The sequence below is a fragment of the Jatropha curcas genome, chromosome 6, assembly GCF_041381405.1.
Source record: "Jatropha curcas cultivar XTBG-Jc1 chromosome 6, XTBG_Jcur_1.0, whole genome shotgun sequence".
NCBI classification, from domain to species: Eukaryota; Viridiplantae; Streptophyta; class Magnoliopsida; order Malpighiales; family Euphorbiaceae; genus Jatropha; species Jatropha curcas.
The window spans coordinates 133,560-159,597 of NC_143156.1; the positions used below are offsets into that span (position 1 = coordinate 133,560).

At 36.6% G+C, this 26,038-nt stretch overlaps 4 protein-coding genes across 4 annotated transcripts; 2 read left to right on the forward strand and 2 right to left on the reverse strand.

The window, feature by feature from the left end:
- The first annotated feature begins 113 nt into the window (after window positions 1-113).
- Window positions 114-4,235, forward strand: LOC105650338 (protein N-terminal asparagine amidohydrolase family protein). The gene is given in 10 exon segments (XM_012237220.4): window positions 114-249; window positions 958-1,140; window positions 1,683-1,747; window positions 1,858-1,954; window positions 2,072-2,110; window positions 2,217-2,408; window positions 3,007-3,185; window positions 3,559-3,678; window positions 3,853-3,979; window positions 3,981-4,235. Coding segments are annotated over 10 exon segments (1,077 nt in total). The 5' UTR covers window positions 114-204; the 3' UTR covers window positions 4,011-4,235.
- A 1,920-nt stretch (window positions 4,236-6,155) lies between these two features.
- LOC105650341 (DNA-binding bromodomain-containing protein) lies at window positions 6,156-9,160 on the forward strand. Its single transcript, XM_012237226.4, has 3 exons — window positions 6,156-6,744; window positions 6,832-7,387; window positions 8,010-9,160. Exons 1-3 carry the CDS (start codon window positions 6,350-6,352, stop codon window positions 8,988-8,990), a joined length of 1,932 nt encoding a protein of 643 aa, XP_012092616.1. The 5' UTR covers window positions 6,156-6,349; the 3' UTR covers window positions 8,991-9,160.
- LOC105650340 (zeaxanthin epoxidase, chloroplastic) lies at window positions 9,133-12,513 on the reverse strand. The gene is made up of 10 exons (XM_012237225.4): window positions 11,977-12,513; window positions 11,451-11,613; window positions 11,303-11,377; window positions 11,122-11,222; window positions 10,888-11,003; window positions 10,577-10,788; window positions 10,174-10,262; window positions 9,762-9,876; window positions 9,582-9,685; window positions 9,133-9,361 (listed from the first exon to the last, which is right to left on the reverse strand). Exons 1-10 carry the CDS (start codon window positions 12,396-12,398, stop codon window positions 9,352-9,354), a joined length of 1,407 nt encoding a protein of 468 aa, XP_012092615.1. The 5' UTR covers window positions 12,399-12,513; the 3' UTR covers window positions 9,133-9,351.
- Window positions 12,514-19,087: 6,574 nt separating this feature from the next.
- EML4 (Emsy N Terminus (ENT) domain-containing protein) lies at window positions 19,088-25,464 on the reverse strand. The gene is made up of 10 exons (XM_012237227.4): window positions 25,100-25,464; window positions 22,929-23,137; window positions 22,727-22,836; window positions 22,369-22,621; window positions 22,064-22,270; window positions 21,921-21,989; window positions 20,538-20,780; window positions 20,382-20,450; window positions 20,220-20,283; window positions 19,088-19,577 (listed from the first exon to the last, which is right to left on the reverse strand). Exons 1-10 carry the CDS (start codon window positions 25,125-25,127, stop codon window positions 19,534-19,536), a joined length of 1,296 nt encoding a protein of 431 aa, XP_012092617.1. The 5' UTR covers window positions 25,128-25,464; the 3' UTR covers window positions 19,088-19,533.
- Window positions 25,465-26,038: the final 574 nt, after the last annotated feature.

Sequence of the window (26,038 nt, forward strand, 5' to 3'; positions counted from 1 at the left end):
GCTGCGCTTTTGTTATTCTCTACTTTCGCTTTTTATTGGAGAGTTTGAATTTCACAATTATTCAATTACCGAAACTAGACACGTGTGAACCGTACGTGAAAGTTTTTTCTTTATTCATTTTTTTTTTTTCCTATCTTTTGCTTCGCTAACTCTCATCTCCCACACACTCTCTCTGCGTTTGAACAAATTGAGGATCAACTAATCATGATCTTCGTTGATGGAGTTCTACTTTCCACCGATTCCTCTCAGGTAGTCACGCACTTTCTACCTTGTTGCTTTCTTTGCTTTTTAACTCCTAAGCAATCTTTGTGATAGTCATCTGCCTGAGCCCAGTATAAAGATTCCCCATCATTTGGGGTAAAGCTCTCTGCTTGGTTGCCCAGAAAATGTAGGAAAAACTCAGTCTTACACCATGACGCACATAGTACTGCTCTTTCAGCTCAAGCAGTAATCTGATTAATCGCGTTTTGTTTGTTTGTTGAGAAAAAGTAGGAAAAAATGAGGAGTAACCACCAAATGCTAATCCTTTATAAGTTCATGGATATTGATTGGTGATGCCATCTTTTTTACCTTTTATCACCTAGAATTTTGTGATCGACCCTGAAATTGTATGGTAACCAATAATAGTAAAGCAGACGTTATATGTATCTGTGGCTCCACTGCTGCTCATTCTTAGTAATGATTGCAATCAACAATCGGAAGATGACTTGTAATTTTTGCATTTTATCAATTCTTTGAATCTGGGATCTAATTGGGAATCCTCAGTGAGTTTGACTCCTTATACCAGTTGTGCTCCATTGCCTTGTTCTATAGGTAGTTTTTTGCGTCTTAATAATTTCTGTTCCAACAAGCAAGTCATCTTGATTCTATTACTGTAATCCGAATTATTTTCTGGTTTTATTTTTCCCAGTTGTTTAGCCAATGGCTGACAAATTGGAAACTTGTGTTTGTGATTAGGGGAGCGATACCTTAGCAGCTTTAATGGAACACCCAGTACTGTTGTCTGCTTCACTTGCTTTGAAGGAAATGCAGGAGAGGAAGTTCTCTATCTCTGAGTTGGGTTCACAAAGATCAACACAGACTCAATTTGTTTACATCTTCCAAAGAGAATATGCAACTGTCGACCCTGCATTTGTCAAGGTATGCTCTTTTTCCTTACTATTCATTCCTTTATGAAAATGTGTATGACACTCCTGACTTTGGAGGTTTTTGCTAGATGGAAAATGTATCTAGATAATCTTCTTCTCTTTTTCCTATTTTATCTTAGGGGGTTTTGCACTTCTCTAGTTTAACATGCTGAGCATTTTCTAATTTTTGGTGGTGGTGACAGTAGGACTGGGCCTTGGACAATAAGCACATGCAATTACCTTTGGGAAAAGCTGATCCTTGATAACTTTGCATGTGTCAATAGCATCCTGATCTTTTGTGCGCTTTAGTACATTGCATATTTGATTTCTGGATTCTTCCTAAACTTATATATGATGGTGCTTGATAGCGTGTGAAATTATACCTTGGAGTTGTGTGAATTCTGCCACATGTAGTAGTAATTTGGCATTGTAGCCTGTTGAGATTAAGTTTTATTCTTGTTGTTTGGTCTTTTAAATGTCTAGACCTCCTTAGAGATCAACAATTTTGCCATTGTTTATGTTCCTTATTCTTGTTTCCTTGTGTTGCATGTATAGTTTGTTGGCACTGATGAAGCAACAACTTGTGTAGGCCTTGTTATTCGGAACCAGAAAAATGGAATGTAAGATATCAATTTCATTGCAAATAGGAATTGATTACAAATTTGAAAATTCTTATATAAGTTCTGATATTTCTGAGTATGAGTTTCTGATTCTGCTATTCAACATGCAGGACATCTGTTGCTCATCTTGATTCTCCACGAGTTTTGGATACTGGCCTTAACCAGATGTTGTCACTTTTTGATCAAAGTATTGATGTCGACTTGGATGTATTCTTCCATGCTTATTTCCCCAAAACATCTTTGCATAATTGATGCTTGATCTTAATTGAGTTAAAGTAATTAGTTTTCCAAAGCTTGAGCTCTTATCATAGTTGTAAAATGCAGGTGCACCTAATTGGTGGTTTTGCAGATGTTTCACTAAAAGTCTGGTCCAAGAACTCCTGCTTTGTTTTTATGATATTCTAGAGATGTTTCATATTCAGAGGGGGGTAATTTAAAGGAAATGCATTGACCTTTATTTGCATTGCAGCATGCTAATGGCACCACTTGGTCTGAAAGCCATGCAAAATTGGATGGTTATTCTTTTCCATTGTGCACCAAAATAATTGAAACTTTGGAGAGGAGGCAAGAAAAGTTTCACATTCGAACTCTCCTTGTTCTTGGCCATAACACCAAGAGGGATTCCCTAGGCAATGCACATCCGATCTTCAATGGTTTCCTGGTTAGATTCGAGCATTAATTCTTCTCTTTTATCATTTGCATTGAAATGAATGAATAATTATTAATGATTGTTGACATTTGATTAAATATCATTCATGGAGCAAATATCAATTCTTTTGTGGCATAAACTGAGGAGCATAGGAATTTTTTTAATCAAATGTTTCTTAAAATCCACCACCCTTATTACTCATCTAGCCTCAATTTATATGCAAGCCATGGTGAAGAGGTTCTAAATTCATGATCAGATCATGGGGATGCAAGGGCCAGGTGACATGCATAAATACATCATTCTGTTGATACTAGTCGTATTGGACCAAGCTTGTAACACTGCTATTGAAGTCCAAGCTGAAAATTACAGACTACACAAAAAAGAGAGGCCAAAAGTTTAAAATTTTAAATGAGAAAATAAAATTATGAAGTGTTAATTAAAATAATAAACTATCTAGATACATTAAGAAGTATGTGGCACTCATGATATGAGGACAAGTAGATTGAGTAGCATTCTATTGCAGTCTTAAAACTTCCAAACATAGTTCCAAAGGAAAAACTGTCTTGGATTTTAACTGTGTAGATTCTAATTTCTTTTTCCACCTTGTCAGGTTGAAACATCCACTGGCTCTCTCATTCCTGCTAGTTTTGATAGAACTACAAGATGTCCAGATGAAATTGTGAGGAGAATTCGAGTTAGCGTATCCTATGAAGACCCAACTTGGAATGACAAGCTGCTAGAGACATATGATACTCAAGCTGATCGATTTGTGATTGCTCCATGTTCTTGGTAGTGCTGCTTCACTTTGAATAAGTACTTGGCTTTGAAAATTTTTAAAAAGCAGTTGCTTTGATGGTGAATTATTCTAATGGTCATTATCGTTGTATATATTCCATCCTTTTTCCAATGGCAGTGAAGCCAAAAATTGAATTTGGGGGGAAAAATTACAAATTTTGGGAGGCTAAAATCGAAAGGATGAATAAATTAAAGACATTATTTAGAAGTACCTAAAAAAAAATTGGAGGCTGCGGGAGGCATGGCCACTTTGCCCCCTCCCCTCCCTTCATCACTGCCTCTTTCCTCTGCCTAGATTAATAACTAAAGCTTTACTTATAATCAGTAATATTGATGTTTGGTTTCTTTTTAACTACTGATCATGCAGGACTCTATACCAATTGCATGTTGCTTTGGCATTGCGACATCTTTCAGATGCAGAGATCCTACATACATGCTCTACTTCACCGTCTGCAGAGGGTCCAGATTTTGTTGATAATGAAAGAAGGTAAATATATTTTTAAACAAGGGCAATTCTCTGTCTGTCTTTATCCTGTGGGGCATAAGCACTTATTTGATGTCTATTAATTTCCAGTCACTAGACTTGGGATTTAATAATACTTACAGTGCAGAACCATGATATTTTACGATTGAAGAGTTGAACATTTTTCTTTCTTTCCAGGATATGGGACTACTTGATTAAACACCCAGACTGGCAATATACCTTTCCTATGAGGCAGCCCCGCATTTTTGAAAGGACTGCTGATGGAGGCTGGAAGAGGCTTTTACTCTCACCTGATGACTTTTCGCCATGAACCTCTAGCTGAAACTTCATTATAGATGACTGGAAATTCATTGAAGAATTTGCTATGTTCAAGGTTATGGTAATTAAATTTAAACATCTCCGCTTATCGTAAATGTACTAGCTGTACTCAACCAGGGAAGCTCATTTATAATTCTTGTGACAAGCATACGCCATGTAATTGGATATGTATTCCAATTCACTTGTGTAATTGTTAAATACTGTCATCTGCTATTGAGCTCATCGTTATCATGTTCTCTCCATCCATTCTGTTTACTCCTAGCCTATCCATCCCTGCAATATCTTTTCTTCTCCCTTATCAACTGAGTCTGAATTTCATATTTCCGTATGTGAAAAGAAATGTAAATATCTTCATATACTATACTTTCGCTAATGAGCGCCATATCCTAAAAAATGTAACCCTCTCATGACATATAAGCTACTAATACGTTTTGCCCAAGGCAAGCTCGGCACCAGCTGTAGCGGCACAATCCGCTAAACTTGTCACTTTTTAATGCATTTACCCTGCTGAACCTGGGTTTTTCTGGTTCAAAATCAAGAATACCAACGAAGTAACTCTACTGCCGGTCTAATATCGTCCACACCGTGTCTTCCTGTTTGGAGGAGAATTCAAGAACGGCAGTGCCGGTGAGACTCAGGTTGAACTTGAAGTTTCAAGAGTGTGATCCAACGGGTATGATGAATATTTCTGGGAACGTGGCGGGAAATGTAAATAAGTGGGACCCAGAAAAGAAAGTGCCGGCGTGGCAGAGGAGTGTTTGCCAGTTTAAGAAAGAGAAGGATTTGTTGCAGGAGGAAAAGATTTAGCAGTCAGTGGGGATGAAGGTTTCAGGAGGGAGAGTGAAGTAGAGAGGAAACTTGAATTTAGTATGATGCAAACACGGCCATTATTAAAATCAAAACACGTTCTTTTTTTTACTATAGAGATAAAAATGCATATTGCTAGCAATGATTAATTATCTTCTGTTAATTTGATGATTTAGGACACATTATTTTTAGTTAGTTCTTAATTATTTTTTTGAGAAATTTTGTGATAGAAAGGAAAGTGTTCAATCATAGAATGAGCAAATGATGGAGTTTACTTTTCCTTCTGTCGGTCATTATTTAACCTTAAAAATTGTTCTTTGATTGATTTTTATGGTTCCAATTCTGTTTAGGAAAAAAGAAATTTCAATTTTGAATTTTTTTGGTTAGATTTCCCAAATTGATATTTTTTTTTCAGTTTAATTAAATAAGGACTTCCTTTTAATAAAAATAAAAGTTAAAGAACTCTATATAACAAATAAAAGTTTTAAAACTTAATGGGTAAAATTTAATAAATTCAACAACTTAAATATGTGTTTTTTACATTAAAAAAATCAAAATTCAAAGACAACCTTCTCCTAATATTCTCAAGACAAATATTCCATTGAAAAGAAAATTGATAAAATGATAATTGAGCAAATATTTATATTTTCTGAGTGCAAATTTGACTCACAAGAAGCTGAATTCCAAGATGTCTTGAATATAGATGGTTTGGGTGTGGGTGCTAGCAAGATTATACATGGTCCACTCATCCACCCTCCCCTCCTTTCTTCAACCTAGAATTTTCTTGCCCTGCTCTACGAGCGCCGGTATTCATCAAATTAATTAAAAATATATATATTTTTTTTAAAAAAAATATCATACTTTATACATTTTTTGTGTATAATAAAAATATATTCATTTGAATTAAAGTTCTATTTAGCTCTATTTATAATTAATTTAGTGTATAGACGAGTCTGTACACTGAATATAGATAAGTCTTTTCTCTTTCTATTACATAGAAATCGACCAATTAGACAATGATATCCTCTTAAAACTCAAGATGCCCAGTGAGAAATATTGACCTTGACAAAATAAACATAGGTCTCTCATTCTCTTTTTGATTTTTAATCCAATTTCAAAATTAAGTATATTATAATTTTGAAATTTATAAATATATAAAAAAAAATTTTAAAATTACATAAACTTAAGTTTTTTTTTTTTGTTAATATTATTAACAAAAAAGGGGGGCAGTTTGGTACATTAAATTTAAACCCAACCGAAGAAACAGCGGCGAACTCATAAAAGAAGGATGAAAATTTCATCTAACGCTCCAATCATCCTATCCAAAGTCCAAACTATAAGAGCAGTACTAGAGCAATCAGGATCATATGTTATGTTATATTTATACAAACAAAATATTCTAAATAAATAAATAATAATATTTGGAAAATAAAATAAAATAAAAAGAGTAAGCCCTAGCTTCGTTTAGCTGGTTTTTTAATTTTTGAAAACAAATGGAGGGACGAGAATTAGAATAGAGTTTTAGTTATAGACCCTTTTCCTCAATCGTATGGAGAAACAGAACAACAACCATACCCACACATGGGGCACATGGGAAGAGCTTTTGTTAGCCTGCGCTGTCAAACGACATGGTTTCAAGAACTGGGATTCCGTCGCCATGGAAGTTCAGACCAGAAGCTCTCTTCCTCACGTCCTCACCACGGCCGAGAACTGCCAGCAAAAATACAACGACCTCCACCGCCGCTTCACCACCACTACCATATTTAACCAGAACCAGGAAGACAAGGAAGATATTGTAAAAACCAATAATAATCATGGTAATAATATTAATAATAATAATAATAGTGGTGATAAAGTGGCTAACATTCCCTGGCTTGAAGAGTTGAGAAAACTCCGTGTCGCTGAGCTCAAACAAGAGGTCCAGCGATACGATATTTCCATCCTGTAAAATTCTCTCTCTTATTGTTGTTTTTTAATTTTTAATTCCTTTTTCTGTTAATAACGATTTAGATCTGGAATATTTGTTAACAGGTCTTTGCAGCTAAAGGTTAAGAGATTGGAAGAGGAACGTGAGAAAAGCGCGCAAAGTAACCAAAACGACGGTGGACCAATACCAGATCTACAACGAGAGAGCTCCCAAAACGACAAAAAGTACGAACCGGAAAAGAAAGAATCGGCCTCCGCCGGCGACGAATCTGACCGAGAAAATCGGTCGGTGAACGAGTCGAACTCCACCGGCTCAGGCGATAAAACGGGGAAGAAGGACGGATCGAACTTAGAAGCTGAGCCGGTTCGAGACGTTCCAGGTGAGACAGCGCCCGTCTTAAGCGGTTCTAATTCAAAACCGGTACGTGGAGGCGAGGAATCGCACGAGTTGGGTGACTCGGCGACTCAACTGAGTAGTGAGGTACAGAGCTCGGCGAGTTTGGGGAGTAAAAGGAAGAGGAAAGGAAGGAAAAGGAGAGAGGACGTAGGAGGCGATGGGATCAAAGGAGCCACCGTGAAATCCGAGCCGTTGGTTACGTTGATGGAAATTATTCGGTCCAATAGACACGGCTCATTTTTTGAGGGCCGGCTCGAAAGCCAGGTGAGCCCAATTTGCTTTTTTACCCACTTTCCTTTTTTAACTGTTTACCTAATCTATTTTTTTTTATGGCTATTTTTGGTATTTCAAATTTCTTTATATATATATATATATATATATATATATGATTATTATGAAAATATAAAACATAACTTTGTTTTTATTGATAATAAGCTTGTTCTACATGTACCAAGTCTTTTTTTTGGTTTCTTTGGTAGTTGTAGTAAATCCTTATTTTTAGGCTGCTTGTTGTAGAAGGATCTTGATTTTTTTTTTTTTTTCTATTGTTAGAGTCCAAAATTGTTCAGGGCTGGGGACCACTCAATCAATCCCTTTTCTTTCTTTATTAGTCATTTTATTTTATTTTTATTATAATTTTTAATTGAATTAGGTGCTAATTATAGGACTTTCAGAATCCAAAACTCTCCTTTGTCTCATAATTCATGTCAAGAGAGGTAGCTTAGGTGGAATCCACATCAAAAAAATCCAAGCAGGATTGTCTTTGAAAAAAAAAAAAAAAAATAGCAGTACTCTTTTGAACTGGTGAATTATGGAATTCCTTGTAGAAACATAATTTTTAGTTTGTTGAAGAAGAGAAATGTGAATACTTGGTTTGATTTTTCAGGAAACTGAGGTGTATAAGAACCTGGTCAGGCAACACCTGGATTTGGAAACAATACAAACAAGGCTGGAACAAGGATCCTACGCTTCTTCAAATCTCTCATTCTATCGAGATCTTTTGCTTCTCTTCAACAATGCTATTGTGTTCTTTCCCAAAACCTCTAATGAATCACATGCAGCTTATGAACTCCGATCGCTTGTCACCAATGAAATGAAAAAAGAGACTCAGAAATCTGATTCTACGGTTGCACCACTGGATATTCCACCTCAGCCCAAAAGTGAACCGGAAAGATCAGACTCATTGCTCGCTAAGCACAAGGCTTCGGCTCCTATTGTAGTCTGTCGCAAACGAAGTTCATTGTCTGCTAAGCCTTCCCCTTTGAGCTTTGTACAAAAGATCGAGCACCAGCAGCAAAGCAGTGACAATGAACCGGTTAGCGATTTAAAGCCACTCGCTGTTGAACAGAGTTCACTGAAGATAGAATCGAAAGAGAAGCCTGTAACTGGCACGAGAAGCTCAAGAAGAAGCAACAAGAATCTCGTGAAAAGTACTAACACCCCAAGCAAGAAGCCAAATGTATCCCCTGTCACAAAAGTTAGTACAGCTGATAAGCCTGAAACTCCTAAAATTGATAAGAAGAAAGCTGAACCATCATCATTGGATAAGAAACGAAGTGCCGTAGATTTCTTGAAGAGAATAAAGAAAAATTCTCCGGTGGAGGTATCAAAGAAAAATACTAGAGGAGCTGCTAATGGTGCTGGAGAGCGAAAAAGGGATAGTCCCGGGAAGGGAGAGAAAGGGAAAGAAAGAGTCTCGAGGAGAAATGGTGATGATAAACAAATGGAGGAGAGTAGTCCTTCGAAGAAAAATCTTGGGAGGCCAACAAAGAAGGGGGCAGAGGCAAGTAAGGTTTCTGGAAAGCATGGGAGGGACAGTGGAGGAAAGGAGGTAGCGAAGCGGCCAAAGAAGCGGTCTAGAAGGTAGATATTGCCTTAATGTAATCGGCTCTGTATATTATGTAGTATAGAATCTGATAACTGGATCGGCAAGTAGTTTTTGTTGAATCTTTTGATCTCTGTAACATCTATCATCAACACTTCCAATTCTTTTTTACACGTGCCATTAGTTGAAAGAAAAATTGTGGTTCACTATAACTATCATTTCTTTAGTTCTTTGTGTTCCCACAACAGTTTCATCAGAGTATAAGCTCAAATTGTATGTCGTTACTAGTTAATTGATAGAAACAGGTACAAAGCTCTCACTACATACAACAGATATTTGAACCTGTACAAAAAGATAGGAGACTGTCTAAAATTTATAAATCACCAATCACTTGTATTATCTTTCACCTCAACCTGCAACAATAGCAATGTCAAGCTATTTAATTTTCTGTAAGCTGATCATTAAAGGCTCCCACTTCCAACTGATAATCTGCTACTAAAGCTGTCTACATTTCACTGAACTCAGTTCTGGCTTCATGAACTTGAAAATTAGTCCTACTTTAACATCTGTTTCTATGAAAACAGAACTAGATGTTTATATTATAACATAAAGTAGCATTTCCAATAATCTTACCCATAACCAGCTATCATCCAAGTCATGAATTGTGGCAAGAAAATTTGCAAAAGTATTCGTGCCACTTGCAAAGATGGTTTCGTTATCCTTGTGGTTGATAGACCCTACAATAACAGCTTAAAAGTGAATCACTTAATAATTTAAGCAAAGATATATTTACTGAAGAAATAAAAAACTTACAGACAAGGGACCAGATCGAAAATATATATAAGGTTGGTAAGAAGTGAGCACTTTTGATGCCATTCTGCTGGCTGCATGGACTGTACTAACGCGGAATATTCTTTTCTTCTCATATCTATTTACAATAAAGACATATCAGAATGTAGTTAGCGTTGTTTCTGGTTGTTTCTGGATATGATATCATCTTCTCATTGTTTGGATAAGAGTAAATCCATGGAAAACAATCAATATTTGCTCCTATTATTATTTTGATTGACATATTAAACACGATAAATAAGAAAAATGTCAATTGAAATTGCAAATGCGATGAGCTGGCATTTTTTTTGCATGCCAGAGACTGCAACATGTTGTCAGGATATTAGCATTATTTTCATGCATTCTGGGAAAGTTCCATTTCAGCTCTACAATTTACCTTCTAAGTGCAGAAGAAATTTCGGACTGTTGAACATCTAAACCACTTTTGCTGAACTTATCAAGCTCAAGTACAAGTTGGTAACAGTCCTGCACGTGTTATTTCCAGCACAATGAGCCTATGGGAACTCATACAATGCTCATTTTACAATATTGTTTTAATTATTTCTGAACCCCGATGGTAAACCAGTACATATTTCCAAATATGTGATACTGGTTGCAATATCTGAAACATACACTGGTCAATTACCAGAGGTCACATTAGGAAAAGAAAAGGTAATGTGAAAAAATTAATTGTTCTTCCTGCATTTCCAAAATCTGCCATTGCTTATGATTGTGATGGCTCACAAACTTAAAATCCCAAATGATTTTTATGATATATGCTTGATCATGAATGACCATACCTCAATTGCCATACAACCCCCTTGCCCCAGATTTGGCTGCATTGGATGTGCCGCATCACCTATCAGAGTCACACGTCCAATCCCCCATGTGTAGATCATGTCTCTGTCATAGATATCTCTCTGCAGAATCATTTCTTCTGGTGTTTCTGATATTAGTGCAGTCACTTCCTCGCACCAGACTCTGAACAATTCTAGCAGATGCTTCTTCTTACCTGCAGCATCAATATCAAATATGCCAGTTGAAATCATCACATTAAGCATATCAAAGTCACTATTCTACTATATTGTTAACGTTCACAGGAGAGAGTTGCCTGTTGGAGGATCAGTATTCCTATGGGGCTGCTTGTGGAAAGCATACCATTGCATCTTTCCATTTCCGACATCTGAAGCAACAAAGTACTGGTTCAATCCTAAGAACACTCGATACCTTCAAACCAGACAGCAACACAAACAATCCCAACATTCATACACACTGTCTAACTTTATCCATTGATGTGTCATTAACCAAAAGGCTATTGGCAAAACCACAAACAGTTTTCACATACCCAACAGTATCAATATATGGTGGAACAAAGTTTACCAGCCCACTATAACATGTATAATCAGAATACTTTGCATCTTCTTGCCCAAATAACTTGGATCGTACCTACGGTAATCATGAAAAGTAATCGCAGAATGTTCAGATATAAAAAGTATAAATTGAAGTCTTGAAGAGAGGTATCTTACTTTTGACCATATTCCATCAGCCCCAACTAAAACATCCCCATTATATCGTCGTCCATCCTCAAGGATCACTGTGACCTGATAATCCATGTGGCAAAAATGTCTCTGATCACTAAATGAGCACATTGGTACCGGAAATAGATATTCATACCTTGCTAGAGTCTTCGATAAAGTCAACAACTTTCGATTTGTTGCTTACAATGTCTAAACCTACAGCATTTAGTAATATGTCTTGCAGTGCCATCCTACAGATTACTCTAGTGACAGGAAGCGCCCTTTGTAAAGCAGGAGTTGAAAGATCAAACTGGGTAAACCTGAAACAAGAACGAGAAACAATAACCTTCAGTCTCAAGTCATAAAATAAGAATTTTTATTGCTCAGAAATCGAGGTACAGCAGAAAAAAAAAAGTTCTTGAAGAGGTTCTTAAACTGCTGAGCGAAGATTATAACCAAAAATAAACCCAAAGCTCTTGCAAATCCAAATGCATGGCTTATCAAAATCAACAAGGACAATTGCTAATCAAATCAATGGACTATCAAGAAAAGGAACTGATTAAAACAGAAGGTAAAATTGAAATCAAGAAACCAGAGTCACAAGGGAAAGTCAATTAAGAAACCCTTAATTACAGCAAATAACCATGATTAGAAGTCTCAATCAATGGAAGCAAGCAACATACCATTCCCCTGAGACGCCATCAGCAAGTCCATTGATTCTATCACCAGTAACACAACCAGCTTCCATGATTTGCTCAGCAACTTGTTTGTCAATAGCTTGCAGAACTGCCAAAGCACTACTTAATAGTTGAATCGGACCTCTGTGCTTACCCTCACCTCTCACTGCGCTCAAATCTTTCTCAAACACCTTCACATCAAATCCTTTGTGTTTTGCTGCCAAAGCCAAGACCAACCCTCCTATCCCCCCACCAGCAATCAACATCCTAAACCTCTTATTTTCATATCTCTCTTTACAAAAATCTTCATCATAATCACATCTCACCGTATATTTTCTTGGATTAGATGTTTTAGATCTAAAATCAAGAATTCCATTGCAATTCTTATACCGATGATGCAAAGGACTAAGAGAATGAAGTATAGCCATGGGTGATTGATCAAAAGAAAGAGAAAAGTTGGCGACAAGTGCTTAGCGGGTTTTTCCCTGCTTATGCATGAAAAGGATGTGAAAATGTTTAAACGCTTATGAGAAAAAGTAAAAAAAAAAAAGGGGGATATTTTATACTGCTGCATTTATTGGGGGTATAGTATAGCACTTTGTAGTCTAGTAGTATAGCTGTTACGTAAAGATTAAGATGATACATGGAATGCATAGAAAGGTAGGATGCAAACCCAGATGGAAGTGCAGCTCTATCTTTTGTTGTGAAAATTGGGCTTTTTCTACCAAAAGCAATTTGTGAATTACTGTACTTACTAACTACACTAAGTAAATTCCCAGATAAGTGGAGGAGTCACAAATGGAAACCCACTTGGCCTAAACAAAATTTACCTAGAACTAATTAATTAGACAATAACCACCAAAAATATTTTTGCCCAACAATAGCTATTAAATAAATAAAGACAAAAGCAATAAATAAAAGAGAACACCAAATTTAACGAGGTTCGGCCAATTTTGCCTACGTCCTCGGACACTACCAAATTTATATTTCACTAAAGAAATATACAAATTGAGAGAGGAGAGAAACTTGTCTAACCCACTTAAGAATTGGAAGACAAGTTTTGGAATGAATTAAACTTCAGGAGCTAAGCTCCTTTTATAGCCAAACAACTCCCTATTCCCTTCCCTTTCTTTCGATGTGGGATTTGCAAGCCACCTAACCAATAATCTCCACCTTGGCGAAAATCCCACCAATGCAAGCTTCTGCTCTTTCTCTCACAAAGTTGTAATGTCTTCAAATGTGCTTGGCAATGCCAAGCTTCAATTTTTAACGATATTGATCAAGTCCAAACAATGTTTGAACTTGACAGCTGTCACCACTTTTGTCAACATATCAGCAGGATTTTCAGCAGTCTGAATCTTCTGGAGTTGAACCTGTCTTTCCTCCAGAATTTCTCTGACAAAATGAAATCGAACATCGATATGCTTCGTCCTTGCATGATAAACTTGGTTCTTTGCCAAGTGAATATCACTTTGACTATCGCAATGTACAACAATGTTGTTTTGCCTAATTCCCAATTCATCAAGCAATCCTTGAAGCCAAATTGCCTCCTTAACAGCCTCTGTAACTGCCATGTACTCTGCCTCTGTTGTAGACAAAGCCACTGTTGACTGTAAAGTAGACTTCCAACTAACTGGTGCTTTTGCAAGAGTAAACACATAACCAGTAGTTGATCGACGTTTATCCAAATCACTGGCATAATCAGAATCACAGTATCCGACTATGCGTTGACCACTATTCTTATCCTGCTCAAAAATCAATCCAACATCCACGGTGTTCTGAAGGTACCGCAGAATCCATTTCACAGCTTGCCAATGCTCCTTGCCAGGATCATGCATGTATCTGCTCACAACTCCAACTGCCTGTGAAATGTCAGGTCTTGTACACACCATAGCATACATCAAGCTACCTACAGCATTTGCATAGGGAACTCTTGACATGTATTCCCGTTCTGCATCATTTTTTGGCGACTGAGCTGCACTGAGTTTGAAATGAGGAGCAAGAGGTGTACTAACAGGTTTGGTTTTGTCATCCATACCAAAACGCTTTAGTATTTTTCTCAGATATTGCTTCTGATTCAGACAAAGTCTCCCCAATTTCCTATCTCTGGTTATCTCCATGCCGAGAATCCTTTTTGCTTCTCCCAGATCTTTCATTTCAAATTCTTGATTCAACTGATTCTTCAAATTCTCAATTTCTTGTTTATTCTTTGAAGCTATTAGCATATCATCAACATACAAAAGTAGATAAATGAAAGAGCCATCTTGTAGCTTGCGCAAATACACACAATGATCGTATTTGCTTCTTGTGTACTTCTGCCTTTGCATAAACTTATCAAATCGCTTGTACCACTGCCTCGGAGATTGCTTCAATCCATAAAGCGATTTTTCAAGTTTGCATACCATATTTTCCTTTCCAACAACCTTGAATCCTTCTGGCTGAGTCATATAGATTTCCTCTTCCAGATCTCCATGTAAAAATGCAGTTTTTACATCCAATTGAACTAGTTCCAAATCAAACTGTGCTACCAAGGCTAACAAAATCCGAATGGAGGAATGTTTTACAACTGGAGAAAATACTTCATTATAATCAATTCCCTCCGTCTGAGCGTAGCCTTTAGCTACCAACCTTGCCTTATAGTGAACACTGTCTCTGTCAGGAAATCCATCTTTCTTTGCATATACCCATTTGCATCCAATTGCCTTCTTTCCCTTTGGTGGATCAACTAAGTTCCACGTCTGATTCTTATAAAGGGACTTCATTTCATCTTCCATAGCTTTTCTCCACTTTACTTCTTCTGAACTTTTGACAGCTTCATTGAAAGTGGATGGAATGCTATCATCTGCAATTGGAGATGCATAGGCCACCATATCATCAAAACGAGCAGGCTTTCTTATAACTCTCCTTGGCCTATCAAGTGCAATTGACTCAAGTTGCTGTGGAGGTTCTTGGAGTTGAACCTCTTCTTCATCTGAACCTCCTTCTACCTCAGGAGTTTCTGCAGGTTCAGTACTTGCCACTGGGATTTTTCTATCAAACTCCTCCTATTTGGGAGTATCCTCCACCTGTTGTGGAGTACCATCTGGCTTCTCTACTGTCACCTTTTTTAACATGGTAGATTCATCAAAAGTGACATCTCTGCTAAAGATTATTTTCTTTGATTCTGTACACCATAGTCGATAGCCTTTAACACCGGTGCTTATCCCCATGAAAATGGCTTTCTTAGCTCTTGGATCCAGCTTCGATTCCTTAACATGATAATATGCAGTGGAACCAAATACACGTAAGGAATCATAATCATTAGCAGGTTCTCCACACCATACCTCTATAGGTGTTTTGCCACCAATAGCAGTTGATGGTAATCGATTAATGAGATGGCACGCATATGACAAAGCCTCAGCCCAAAATTTCTTGTCTAACCCAGCGTTAGACAACATACACCGAACTTTCTCCAGCAACGTTCGGTTCATACGTTCTGCCACCCCATTCTGCTGCGGTGTATTTCTAACTGTGAAGTGTCGAACAATGCCTTCATCTGCACAGATTTTATCAAAAGCATCATTTTTGTATTCTCCTCCATTGTCTGTTCGGAGACATTTGATGCGTCTGCCAGTCTGAGTTTCCACTAATTTTTTCCATTTAAGGAAAACTTTAAGCACTTCATCTTTTGACTTCAAGGTATACACCCAAACCCTTCGAGAGAAATCATCAACAAAGGTCACATAATAGTGTTTACCACTCAAAGAAGCTGTTGTAGAGGGTCCCCATACATCAGAGTGAACATAGTCCAAAATACCCTTGGTATTATGGATTCCGGTGCCAAATTTCACTCTTGTCTGCTTTCCTTTGGTGCAATGCTCACAGAAGTCCAACTTGCAGGTTTTGACATTTTTCAATAATCCCTGATCTGACAATCTTTTCAAGGATTTTTCACCTGCATGTCCCAAACGCCTATGCCACAATCTGGTTGTTTCCAATTCTTTGTCATCACTAGAAACAACTGTTGCTGTCGATCCAATAATTGTATTACCCTGATAGTAATACAAATTATTCCTTCTCCGAACTCCTTTCATCACCACAAGTGCACCTGAGATGACTTTCATCACTCCATCTTTTGCAATTACAGTGAGTCCTTTTGATTCTAAGACTCCCACTGAAATGAGATTCTTTGTCAAACTCGTTACATATCGAACATCAGTCAGGATCCTGATTGACCCATCATGATTCTTCAAACGGACTGAACCAATCCCTTCTGTGAAGCAAGGAACATTATTTGCAGTATAGACAACTTCATTTTCAAGTTCTTTAAAGTCAAAAAACCAGTCCCGGTGGGGACTCATATGATGACTGCATGCAGAGTCTAGCAGCCATACCTCACTAGAACTTGACAAATTTGCTGATGAATTGTCTATAGATGTCATGATAACTAATGAGAAGTCTGAGTCTTCATCATCACATTCAGCTATGTTTGAATTAATAACAGCTTTGCCTTTGGCTTTCAGCTTTGGGCAATTTTTCTTCCAGTGACCTTTCTCACGACAAAAGGCACACTCATCTTTTTCAACTCTGGATCTTGAACGGGATCTACTTTTCTTTCCCCCTTTCTTTTGGCTTCGTGAACGGCCTCCAACTACCAGAGCTTCTACTTCAGTTGCCTTTTCCTTCTTTTCTATCTTTCTCAGTTCATGGCTGTAAAGATCAGCACAAACTTCACTGAAAGTCACATCTTTATTCCCATAAATTAGAGTCGTTGTAAGATGCTCGAATTCATCAGGAAGAGATGCTAGCAACAACACTGCCAAATCTTCGTCTCCAAATATCACATCCAAATTGAACAAATCACCCACCAACTGATTAAATTTTGTGATGTGTTCATTCATAGTGGTACCAGGAACATAATCGAAGCGATACAATTTCTTCTTCATGAAGAGTTTATTCTGATTGTTTTTCTTCAAAAATTTCTCCTCCAATGCCTTCCACAATTTGTTCGCAGAAGTTTCTTTCGAGAAAGTATATTTTTGCTCTCTAGAAAGACATGACCGAATTGTACCACATGCCAGACGATTGATGGTCTTCCATTCACTTTCCTCCATCTCGTTTGGTTTCTCTTTTTCAATAGCAACATCTAGACCTTGCTCAAAGAGAGCGTCTAGAACTTCACTTTGCCACATGCCGAAATGACCGGTCCCATCGAAAATCTCCACTGTAAATCTTGCATTTGATACAGCATTTCTTACGAAGGTTGATGCTGTAACAGGTGTGGTATTTTTCTTTCCGTCTGTCATTTCTGCTTTAAATATCTAATAGCTATAAAATCAATTTTCAAAATGCGGAACACAACCAAGGAACCATTTTTATGTGGCAGATCAGACTATGCTGCAACCACAGTGAATACTTAGTAACCTTGGCTCTGATACCAATCGTTGTGGAAATTGGGCTTTTTCCACCAAAAGCAATTTGTGAATTACTGTACTTACTAACTACACTAAGTAAATTCCCAGATAAGTGGAGGAGTCACAAATGGTCTCACTTAAAACCCACTTGGCCTAGACAGAATTTACCTAGGACTAATTAATTAGACAATAACCACCAAAAATATTTTTGCCCAACAATAGCTATTAAATAAATAAAGACAAAAGCAATAAATAAAAGAGAACACCAAATTTAACGAGGTTCGGCCAATTTTGCCTACGTCCTCGGACATTACCAAATTTATATTTCACTAAAGAAATATACAAATTGAGAGAGAAGAAAAACTTGTCTAACCCACTTAAGAATTGGAAGACAAGTTTTGGAATGAATTAAACTTCAGGAGCTAAGCTCCTTTTATAGCCAAACAACTCCCTATTCCCTTCCCTTTCTTTCGATGTGGGATTTGCAAGCCACCTAACCAATATCTTTAAAATCCACAAGGAAATCTAGAAAGAAAAATCTGCCAAGACCGAAATATAATTTCTTTAAAAACTCTTAGAATCTTGTTTTTTAGGAGGAAATGAACAGGAAGCCTTAAACTGTCCAAATCGATATATCTTGAACTTGAAAACGTTGTATATTTGACTGAATTATTAATCATTGGAAGTTGAAACCAACTATTTGAAGACTAAATTTGCTTCTGCCAAAAAAATACATTAACATTAACATTAACATTAATTATCTTTCTTAGCTTTCATCGTCTAATAAAATCAACCTCTTTCATATGTCTGACACTTGTATTCTTCAATCCTTCGTAGATGTTAATCAATTTGAAAATTATTATTATAATTTGAAGATTTGTTCTCATGAAAAAATTGCTATAGATGGCGGTGGATGAAACAATGACAAATGACAATAGCAAGTGGGAAGCTTTCTTCTTTGTCATGGGTTGATAGATAGTGAGCCTTAGATGGCCTATAACAGGAGGGCCAGGCTGCCCTGCGACTAATGTAATGCTTTTTTTTTATATATATTTTAATTGTCTGGTATCCGAAGGTCATTATTCAGTCTAATCAAAATTTGCATTAAGCAGATATACAAAAGAGAAACAAAACACTTTTTTTTCAAATTTTTAAAAAAATTATATACTCATGTTCCAAACTCGAGATCTCTGTTAAAGAGACACGAGATGGATGGTACCTTTGGAAGCTGTCCTGGTTAATGTTAAATAGAGGTGTTTGACCTACTTTCTCATCCTAGTGCTGAATTGCCGTGTGTCCAAGTGGAAACGGGACACGCAGTAAGTGAAATTTGATTCCAGAAGAGAAAAGACAGATGCACGCAGAACAATGAAATAAATAGGTTGGATTCAGTGAATTTGTCCTTAATGGTCACATTTTTTAAGCACTTTCATTCTGCGACTGCTTGTGTTGGCACCAATATACTAGTGCTTCTTTATCTTCTTTCGTAATCCAACAGGAAAAGAGAAACAAAACAACACATTTACACGTACACAGTCACTTTATATGCTCAGACTCCTCTTTTTCCAAGAAATTCCAAAGATAATTGTGACAATGAAGAAATAAAGTTGGCATTATTCTCGAAACCAAATTCTCTCAAACAGGAAGAAATGGAGAACAGTCACTTGCTAAGAAGAAATGGTCATATTCGACTAATCAAAATGCTAGTTTTATCAGCATCATCAAAAACAAAAACCAGCAAGAAAGATTCCTTTCATTCAAGTTACACAGAGAGACGGCGCAAAATTATTTGCAACATCATAAATGTAGCAATAAGACAAAATTTATACATCATTGCCACACTAATCACTAAACAAAAGATGTTATACATTCCCAAAGTGCACAGTTTACTGCTAACTAACAATTTATCACCTGGCTACAACAATATGATTGCCTACAACAATACCTATCCTAAAGGACCCAAACCCAGAGTCATCTCACATTGGGGAGAAAATATAATTATGGGAAGTATTATACAAGAACACGACCTTCAAGTCAGATGTATCTCTCTGACATTCCTCCATTCTCTTCTACCTCCAACTTTTGTCTTCACAAAGAATTCCCTTTTCTCCAGGCATTTTATAATCAGGAGTATGAAATATGCTGCATTCATAATGAAAAACCAATCCCATTATTCTCTCTCCATCGCCTGCCCATAGTGGTGGCCTCCCTCATCTGTTTCAAGCAAATGACCAGTATTCAGAATCAAGAAAGGAAATAAGCTTTGGATAATTAACTCAAACGACTAGAACAAGTCTCAAATCCATGATTGTTTTGTTGAAATCTAAGCATCTATAATTTCTATATTTTACTGACTATCACAGGAACTGGAATTATGAAGTACTTCCTTGGTAAGAATCAAATTGGTCATCTCAAAGAACAAGATGGATAATTATGAGATTCAAATGCTGTATCGATACAGGTAATGCATTGAGGCCGGCAAATGGTGAGGAATACGATACTAATGCCGTGTTGTCTTTGCCTATATCCCAATATAAACCTAAAGACTAAAATCCAGTCTCAGCAAAAATTATCCAGTGAGTCCAAACAATGAGTTCATCCTTAAACTAAAAAAGAGATATGAACAAAGTGGTTTAAAGAATAATAGAATTTTCAGAATTCTATGGAGCCAGCAAGTATTTGACTTCCTCTAGAACTGTGATTATTCAGTTGCCAACTATGCTTATATAGGATCCACAAAGAATGCATTAACAAGAGGTGCTTCAAAAGGATCCTAATAACAAAGCAATCTTAAAGTTGGGTTGCAATGTGTCTAGGCATGTTCTGAAAAATGATGCCATAGAAAATGATAAGTACCACTTTCACCATCAGAAATATCTGCAAGCCTTGAAATTGCATCAATAAGTGCTTGTTCATGCTCCTGCATTGAGAAAATTACCCAGTTTTTTTTTTATGAAATTTCTTGAATAAGTCCAGAAATGGAACAGACAAAGAAGCCCGCTTGATTTACTGTCTTACCTTCAACACTTTCTTTGCTTTCTCAATCTCAAGAGGATCTGGATGATTTGTGCCAAATACTCTCTCCACCTGTCCAAATTCACCAACAAATATATGATCTCGCAAGACAAATTACAAAGTAACAGTTCCTCTAGTTGATCAACCAACTTCACTTACTTCCTTGATTAGAGTATCAGTGTGAAGAATTTGTATATCATCTGGCACCTTCTTTCCAATTCCATTCTGTGATGGTAACAACTCTTTTCTGGATTGTCCCTTTGTGACACCTCTACCTCTTCCTACACCTGAAATACTATCCCGGCCTACAGATCTATTCATTGCATGGCCTGATCCACCATAACCCCCTCTATGAGAGATTCCGGGGTCCTCACCTTCCCATTGTATATCCTCAGGAGAGATCTGCAATAGGAAAGAATCAGTTGAAGGAAAACTGAAAATTAACTCATCAGAAGAAAAGAACATTCTTCATCATTCTATGACATTGATACAAGGTGATGACTTGGAAATTCCCAATGACTCTCTTCAGAAGGCTCGCAACAGCCTTATAAATCCAGGCATTTCTTGTGTCAGCTTCCAATTATCCATTTTCTTATGAGAGAAAATCATTGCTCAGGTATCTGTCTGCAAATGACTCATTTTTCGTTTCGTAAAATATGCTGACAACCACCATATCAAGAACCATTAGTTTAACATTAAACTAAAAATGGAGGGCAACAACAATTTGCTGTTTTTGAGCATTCATTATACAAAAGCCCAAATTTTGCCGCCTCTTTTTTTTTTTTTTTTTTTACTTGGTTTTATGTATCATCCAGGGATTTCATGATACACTTTTGAGCACCTTGATAGTGCTTTAGCATATGTTCATTACTCAGTCTTATCATCTAAATATATCACTTGAAACATTCTGTATCATCAATGTATTTATAATCATACCCAGAAAAAAAAAAAAAAAAAAAATAGGTTATATTAAAAGTTTAGAGGTTCATTCTAAAAGAATATATATGTATATATATTGACAAAGAGGAAAAAGGGGGGAAATGGAGAAAAAGAGAGAGGGGGGGGGGGAGGAGGGGAATCAGTGGTTAACTAGTGCATTCTTTTAAATGAGGAAAAAAAAAAAATTATTTACAAAGAAAGAAATAGGTATAAACTAGGGAGAACAATAAATCCTCTATATGACTCAAGAAACTTTAATCCCAAGCTAAAAAGTTAATGCTCTCCATTCAAGTTGGAAAACATTCAAAAAGATTCTGTTAAGAGTCTGGGAGCATAAGCCCACAAAGAACACCCCCCCCCCCCAAAAAAAAAAAAAAAAAAAAAAAAAGCACCTTGTCTCATAAAGAATTAGTTGACCTTCATATTTCTCTCTTGCGGTTAAGTAGTGCATTCATGAAATATGTCCATACAATTTTTATTATCATATGCATACGCTTTGCCTATTATTACTTGCAAAACAATTTTGGCCAATATAGTTTATGAGCCAAAATTGTAGTGCATAAGAACAATTTAAATCAGAAGAAGACAAGGCAATAAACATACCTCAGAAAGGTTAACCCATTCCCATGTCTCATTTGTTGCTCCAATATCATACACCAAAGCATGTCGTCCCTGAAAATAGTTGTGCAGTTCAGAAACGTATGAACTTGAAAATAAGAATTCAACATGAGAAGAGCATTACACACCTCAACAGGGTTATAATCAGTTATTACAGCTTCATAAAAGTTATTGTCATCAGGCCACCTAGTCCTAACTCTCTTTCCAATTAATGACTGTAATGTAGCTCCATCAGGAGCAGCACCAGAAGAAACCCTATTAGCTACTTGACCCCTTCCAGAAGGACCTGAGGATGGGTATGGAATGGACTTCATTGATGAAGCGCCAGGTAAGCCCTACAAAATATAAACAAAATATAAGCAACTAGAAAACAAAAACGAGTAACATGCAAACTGTTTGTGTATCAAACAAAATTTTGTGGCTCTTAACCCACAGGTTTTTGCTTCTTGCTCTTTGATCCCGTGAGAGGTCCACGTTTAGCAGCTGATGAAGATGGCTGGAGCGAAGCAGAAACAGTTTGTGGGTGAAACGACGGAGATGGTCCACCAAAGGATTGAGAAGGAACTGATGAGGTAATTTTCTGTTTCTTCCGAGACGCAGAGACAGTGGGGCTGGGTACTGGATCATGAACAGCTTGGCCTGTACCCATAACGCCAGATTGAAGCCCACCTGTCTGTCTCCACTCCCTAATGGTATTGTTCCAAAACAGTATCAATTAAAACACACAGTTAGATTTGACAAATAGGTCCAACTTGTTCAAGTAAGATAAAAATAATGGGATTCTATCAGACCTTATCCTCCGTATGACATCATCTGCATTAACCCGGCCAAGAAGCTCTCGGTGCTCCTCATTAGATAATCTCAACTCCTTTCTAAGCTCTGTTATCAAACTTTCTTTCTCCTGAAGAAAATACATTTCATGTAGCAGTCATTTAAACCTGATCAGACAAATTTACAATTATTAGATTCATGATACGATATGACAAAAGGTACCCAAGTAATGGCATCAGCTTGAGCTTTAAAGGCTCTTAGAACTGAACTGTATGCTTCTTGCTCAAGCTGGTGAATCTGGGCCACCATGTCAGTTTCAGCATACATCCTAGGGTATGGCATAGAAGCTGCAACTGGTCTTCCATTCCCAGCCACACGCCCCCCTCTAGGGATTCTGCTTTGATGTGATGGGGGTAAATCATCATCAGTTCCTGAAATTAATATATAAACCCTGACATCAGTATCGCAACTTGAATGGAATTAACAGGAAAAAGAAAAAAGCAATTTATGCGCGGAAAACAAAAGCAGCAGTAATTAAATACTCTATTCATTTACTGCTAGGGAACCCCATGAACAAAATTATTTTTACAACTAGAATATTTCTTCAGAGTTGACTTGCACGCAAACGAAGTGTATATGTTGTCTCTTTTTAATAAAGCCGACAAAAGTGCTCGAATCCCAAAGAGATGGGAAACTTTTCAGAAAAGAAAGCAGAAGTGGTAAATGAACAATCACCGACAAAATTATGAGGCATGAAAATCATCAAATGCATTCCTAACCATCCAAAAATATACATTAATTTATCAGGAATGGAAAAAAAAAAAAAGGAGAATAAAAGGAGCACATAACCAGTAGCCAGCGCACCCAGAAAAGAAACTTTAGTATAAAGAATATCCAGCCCATCAATAAACCTGCTAGTACAAAAGCTTGTTATATCTATGCTTAAGATAGTTCTGGTAAACCAGTTTCTCCCCCGCCCGCCAAAAATAGCGTATTGTTACAGGCATGCTTATCATCAAAAAAAAAAAAAAAAAAAAAAAAAAAGAAAAAGAAAATTATTCCTCTCGTTATCACCAATGCAAGTAACAAAGTTAAAAGAAACAATTCCAATTTGAAATGAACCTCTTTCACCTATTATGACCAGTAAACATTCTCAAATGACTATTTAAAACTCATCAAGTTTGGTATGCTTGATCCAATATCCCCAAAGGTCCAAAAAAGATGCAAAAATGGTGACCTCACTTACTTCTAGCACGTTAAAAATCAAAAACCCTGAAAGAAGTAATTCAATAAGATAGAACCAAATGCATCCTACTTATCAAGGTGCAACTCCCATCCGTCAAACCAACCATCTGTTGACTGCAAATGCATGGGAACTCCATAGTCTATAAATAGACACATAACTCCCAAAAGTCCTTAATTATAAGAGTTCCACATAAAAGAATCCAAATCGTTTGCTTTTCTCTTGCTAAAGGCGAGATATTTCACTTGCACACTCTAGTTTAACCAATCTCATCATGAATGTAAAAGCAAAGATTTATACTCTTACAAATGACAAAGTTACATATACAGTCACACTGAAAGTCAAAACTGCACCTTGTTTACAGACAGCACATACTCAAGTCCATGACACATAAGTTTTAAAGATGACAATAAAACCAATTAAAGTCAAACATTTCATATTTGCTAAATTCCATATTGGTTTTATCTAATCAAGCAGCACCAATTTGTTGAGGACAAACTTCTGAAGCAAGTATGAAGGTTAAGGAATTGGGCTGTGCAAAAAGTTGCTTGTGTATTTTTTTTTTTTCCCGCAACATTTCCAGATCAGGGTTTCATCTTAGCTTCAACGAGGAAAAGAATTATCAGCTGGAGACTTAAATTTATGCAAAACTGTAAATAAATGTTCCAACACCATAGGAAAAGATGGGCATGCAATAAAAATAACTAGAAACGGGAATTCCAGGTTCAAATACAAAGGCATTTATTATCTATTGATATTTATCATGGATATAGGAACCAAGATCCTACCGTTTATACCATAACAAATTCAAGATTTCTCATATATGCTTGCACATGAGAGAGCATTGAAGCAGAAATTGAAGGTCACTTTTAGTTCAAACTTTCAAGCTCACATCCAAGGGCAATCTAAAGCAATCAAATTACTATTTCCCAACATCAGTATCTAATTCCTTTATTCAAAGCCCAATACAACTAAAAAACCTAATTTGTTAGTCCAAATCCAAAAATCCGTACTTCATAGTTTAAATTTCAAGACCCCATAAATATAGCAATGCAAATAAAAATCCAGAGACATCTTAACCCTAATCAATCCACAAGGAAAAAGGAAAGAAAAGGAACGAAAAGATACGATTTTTGAGAGCTAAACTCACCACTGCTATCATAGGGCTCGTAGTCCATAGCCAGCTTGATACCGGAAAGACTAATTCAGCTCAAAGAGCAAAACACACCAAAAACCCTAAATTTCACAGCCAATCTTGAATTTGCGACAAAGATTGTTGGTAAGAAAGTTTTTAGAGCTCCAAATAATCAGCTAAAACAAAAACGATGACGTTTCCGCGGATGCTCCTGGACAATTGGCGCTTCATCAAGAGCAAGAAAACAAGAAAAAAAAAAATGAAAATTTCAATTTCAATCTAAAATCAGCTCGAAGAATGAGTTTGAGCTCAGAGCTGCAGAGTGACTTGATAATTTAGTTTAAAAATTAATAAAAAAAATATTGAAAAAAAAAAAAAAAAGAAGAAGAGAGAGAGCGCGGACTTGAAACAGATTTATCAACTTGTTTTGTTTCGAATTTATATATGGGTTTGAGATCCGTTGTTTTGTTGTATTGTAATAAGACCACGTGCGTGGGCATAAAGTGGGGTCCAGGAAGTCCAATAACTGTGAAAGGATCCATTGGGCCTTCCAAAATGTTAATTAATTACATTCCAAAAGTAACCAATGGGCCTGAGCCCATTTAATAAAGTAATTAATTAGCATTTGGCAGTTTAACAATGGTTGGCTAAATGAGAATTTGGATACCAGCAGATTAGTATAGGGATGGAACCAAAGTTATTAAACCGGCGATCCGGCTAAAAAACCATATCGATGAGTTATTGGTTTAATTAGTGGTTCAATATAGTGGATCATAAAATATTAACAGTAATATGTATTAATTAAATAATTATAATTTAAAGTAATTGTGATATAATAAAAATATCAAAAAAACCAATCCGGACAAATCAATCTGTACGTAAGGGCGGCCGGTTCAATCTAATTCTCTTATTTAAATGATTCGATCGAATCCGGATGGAACACACATTTTATTA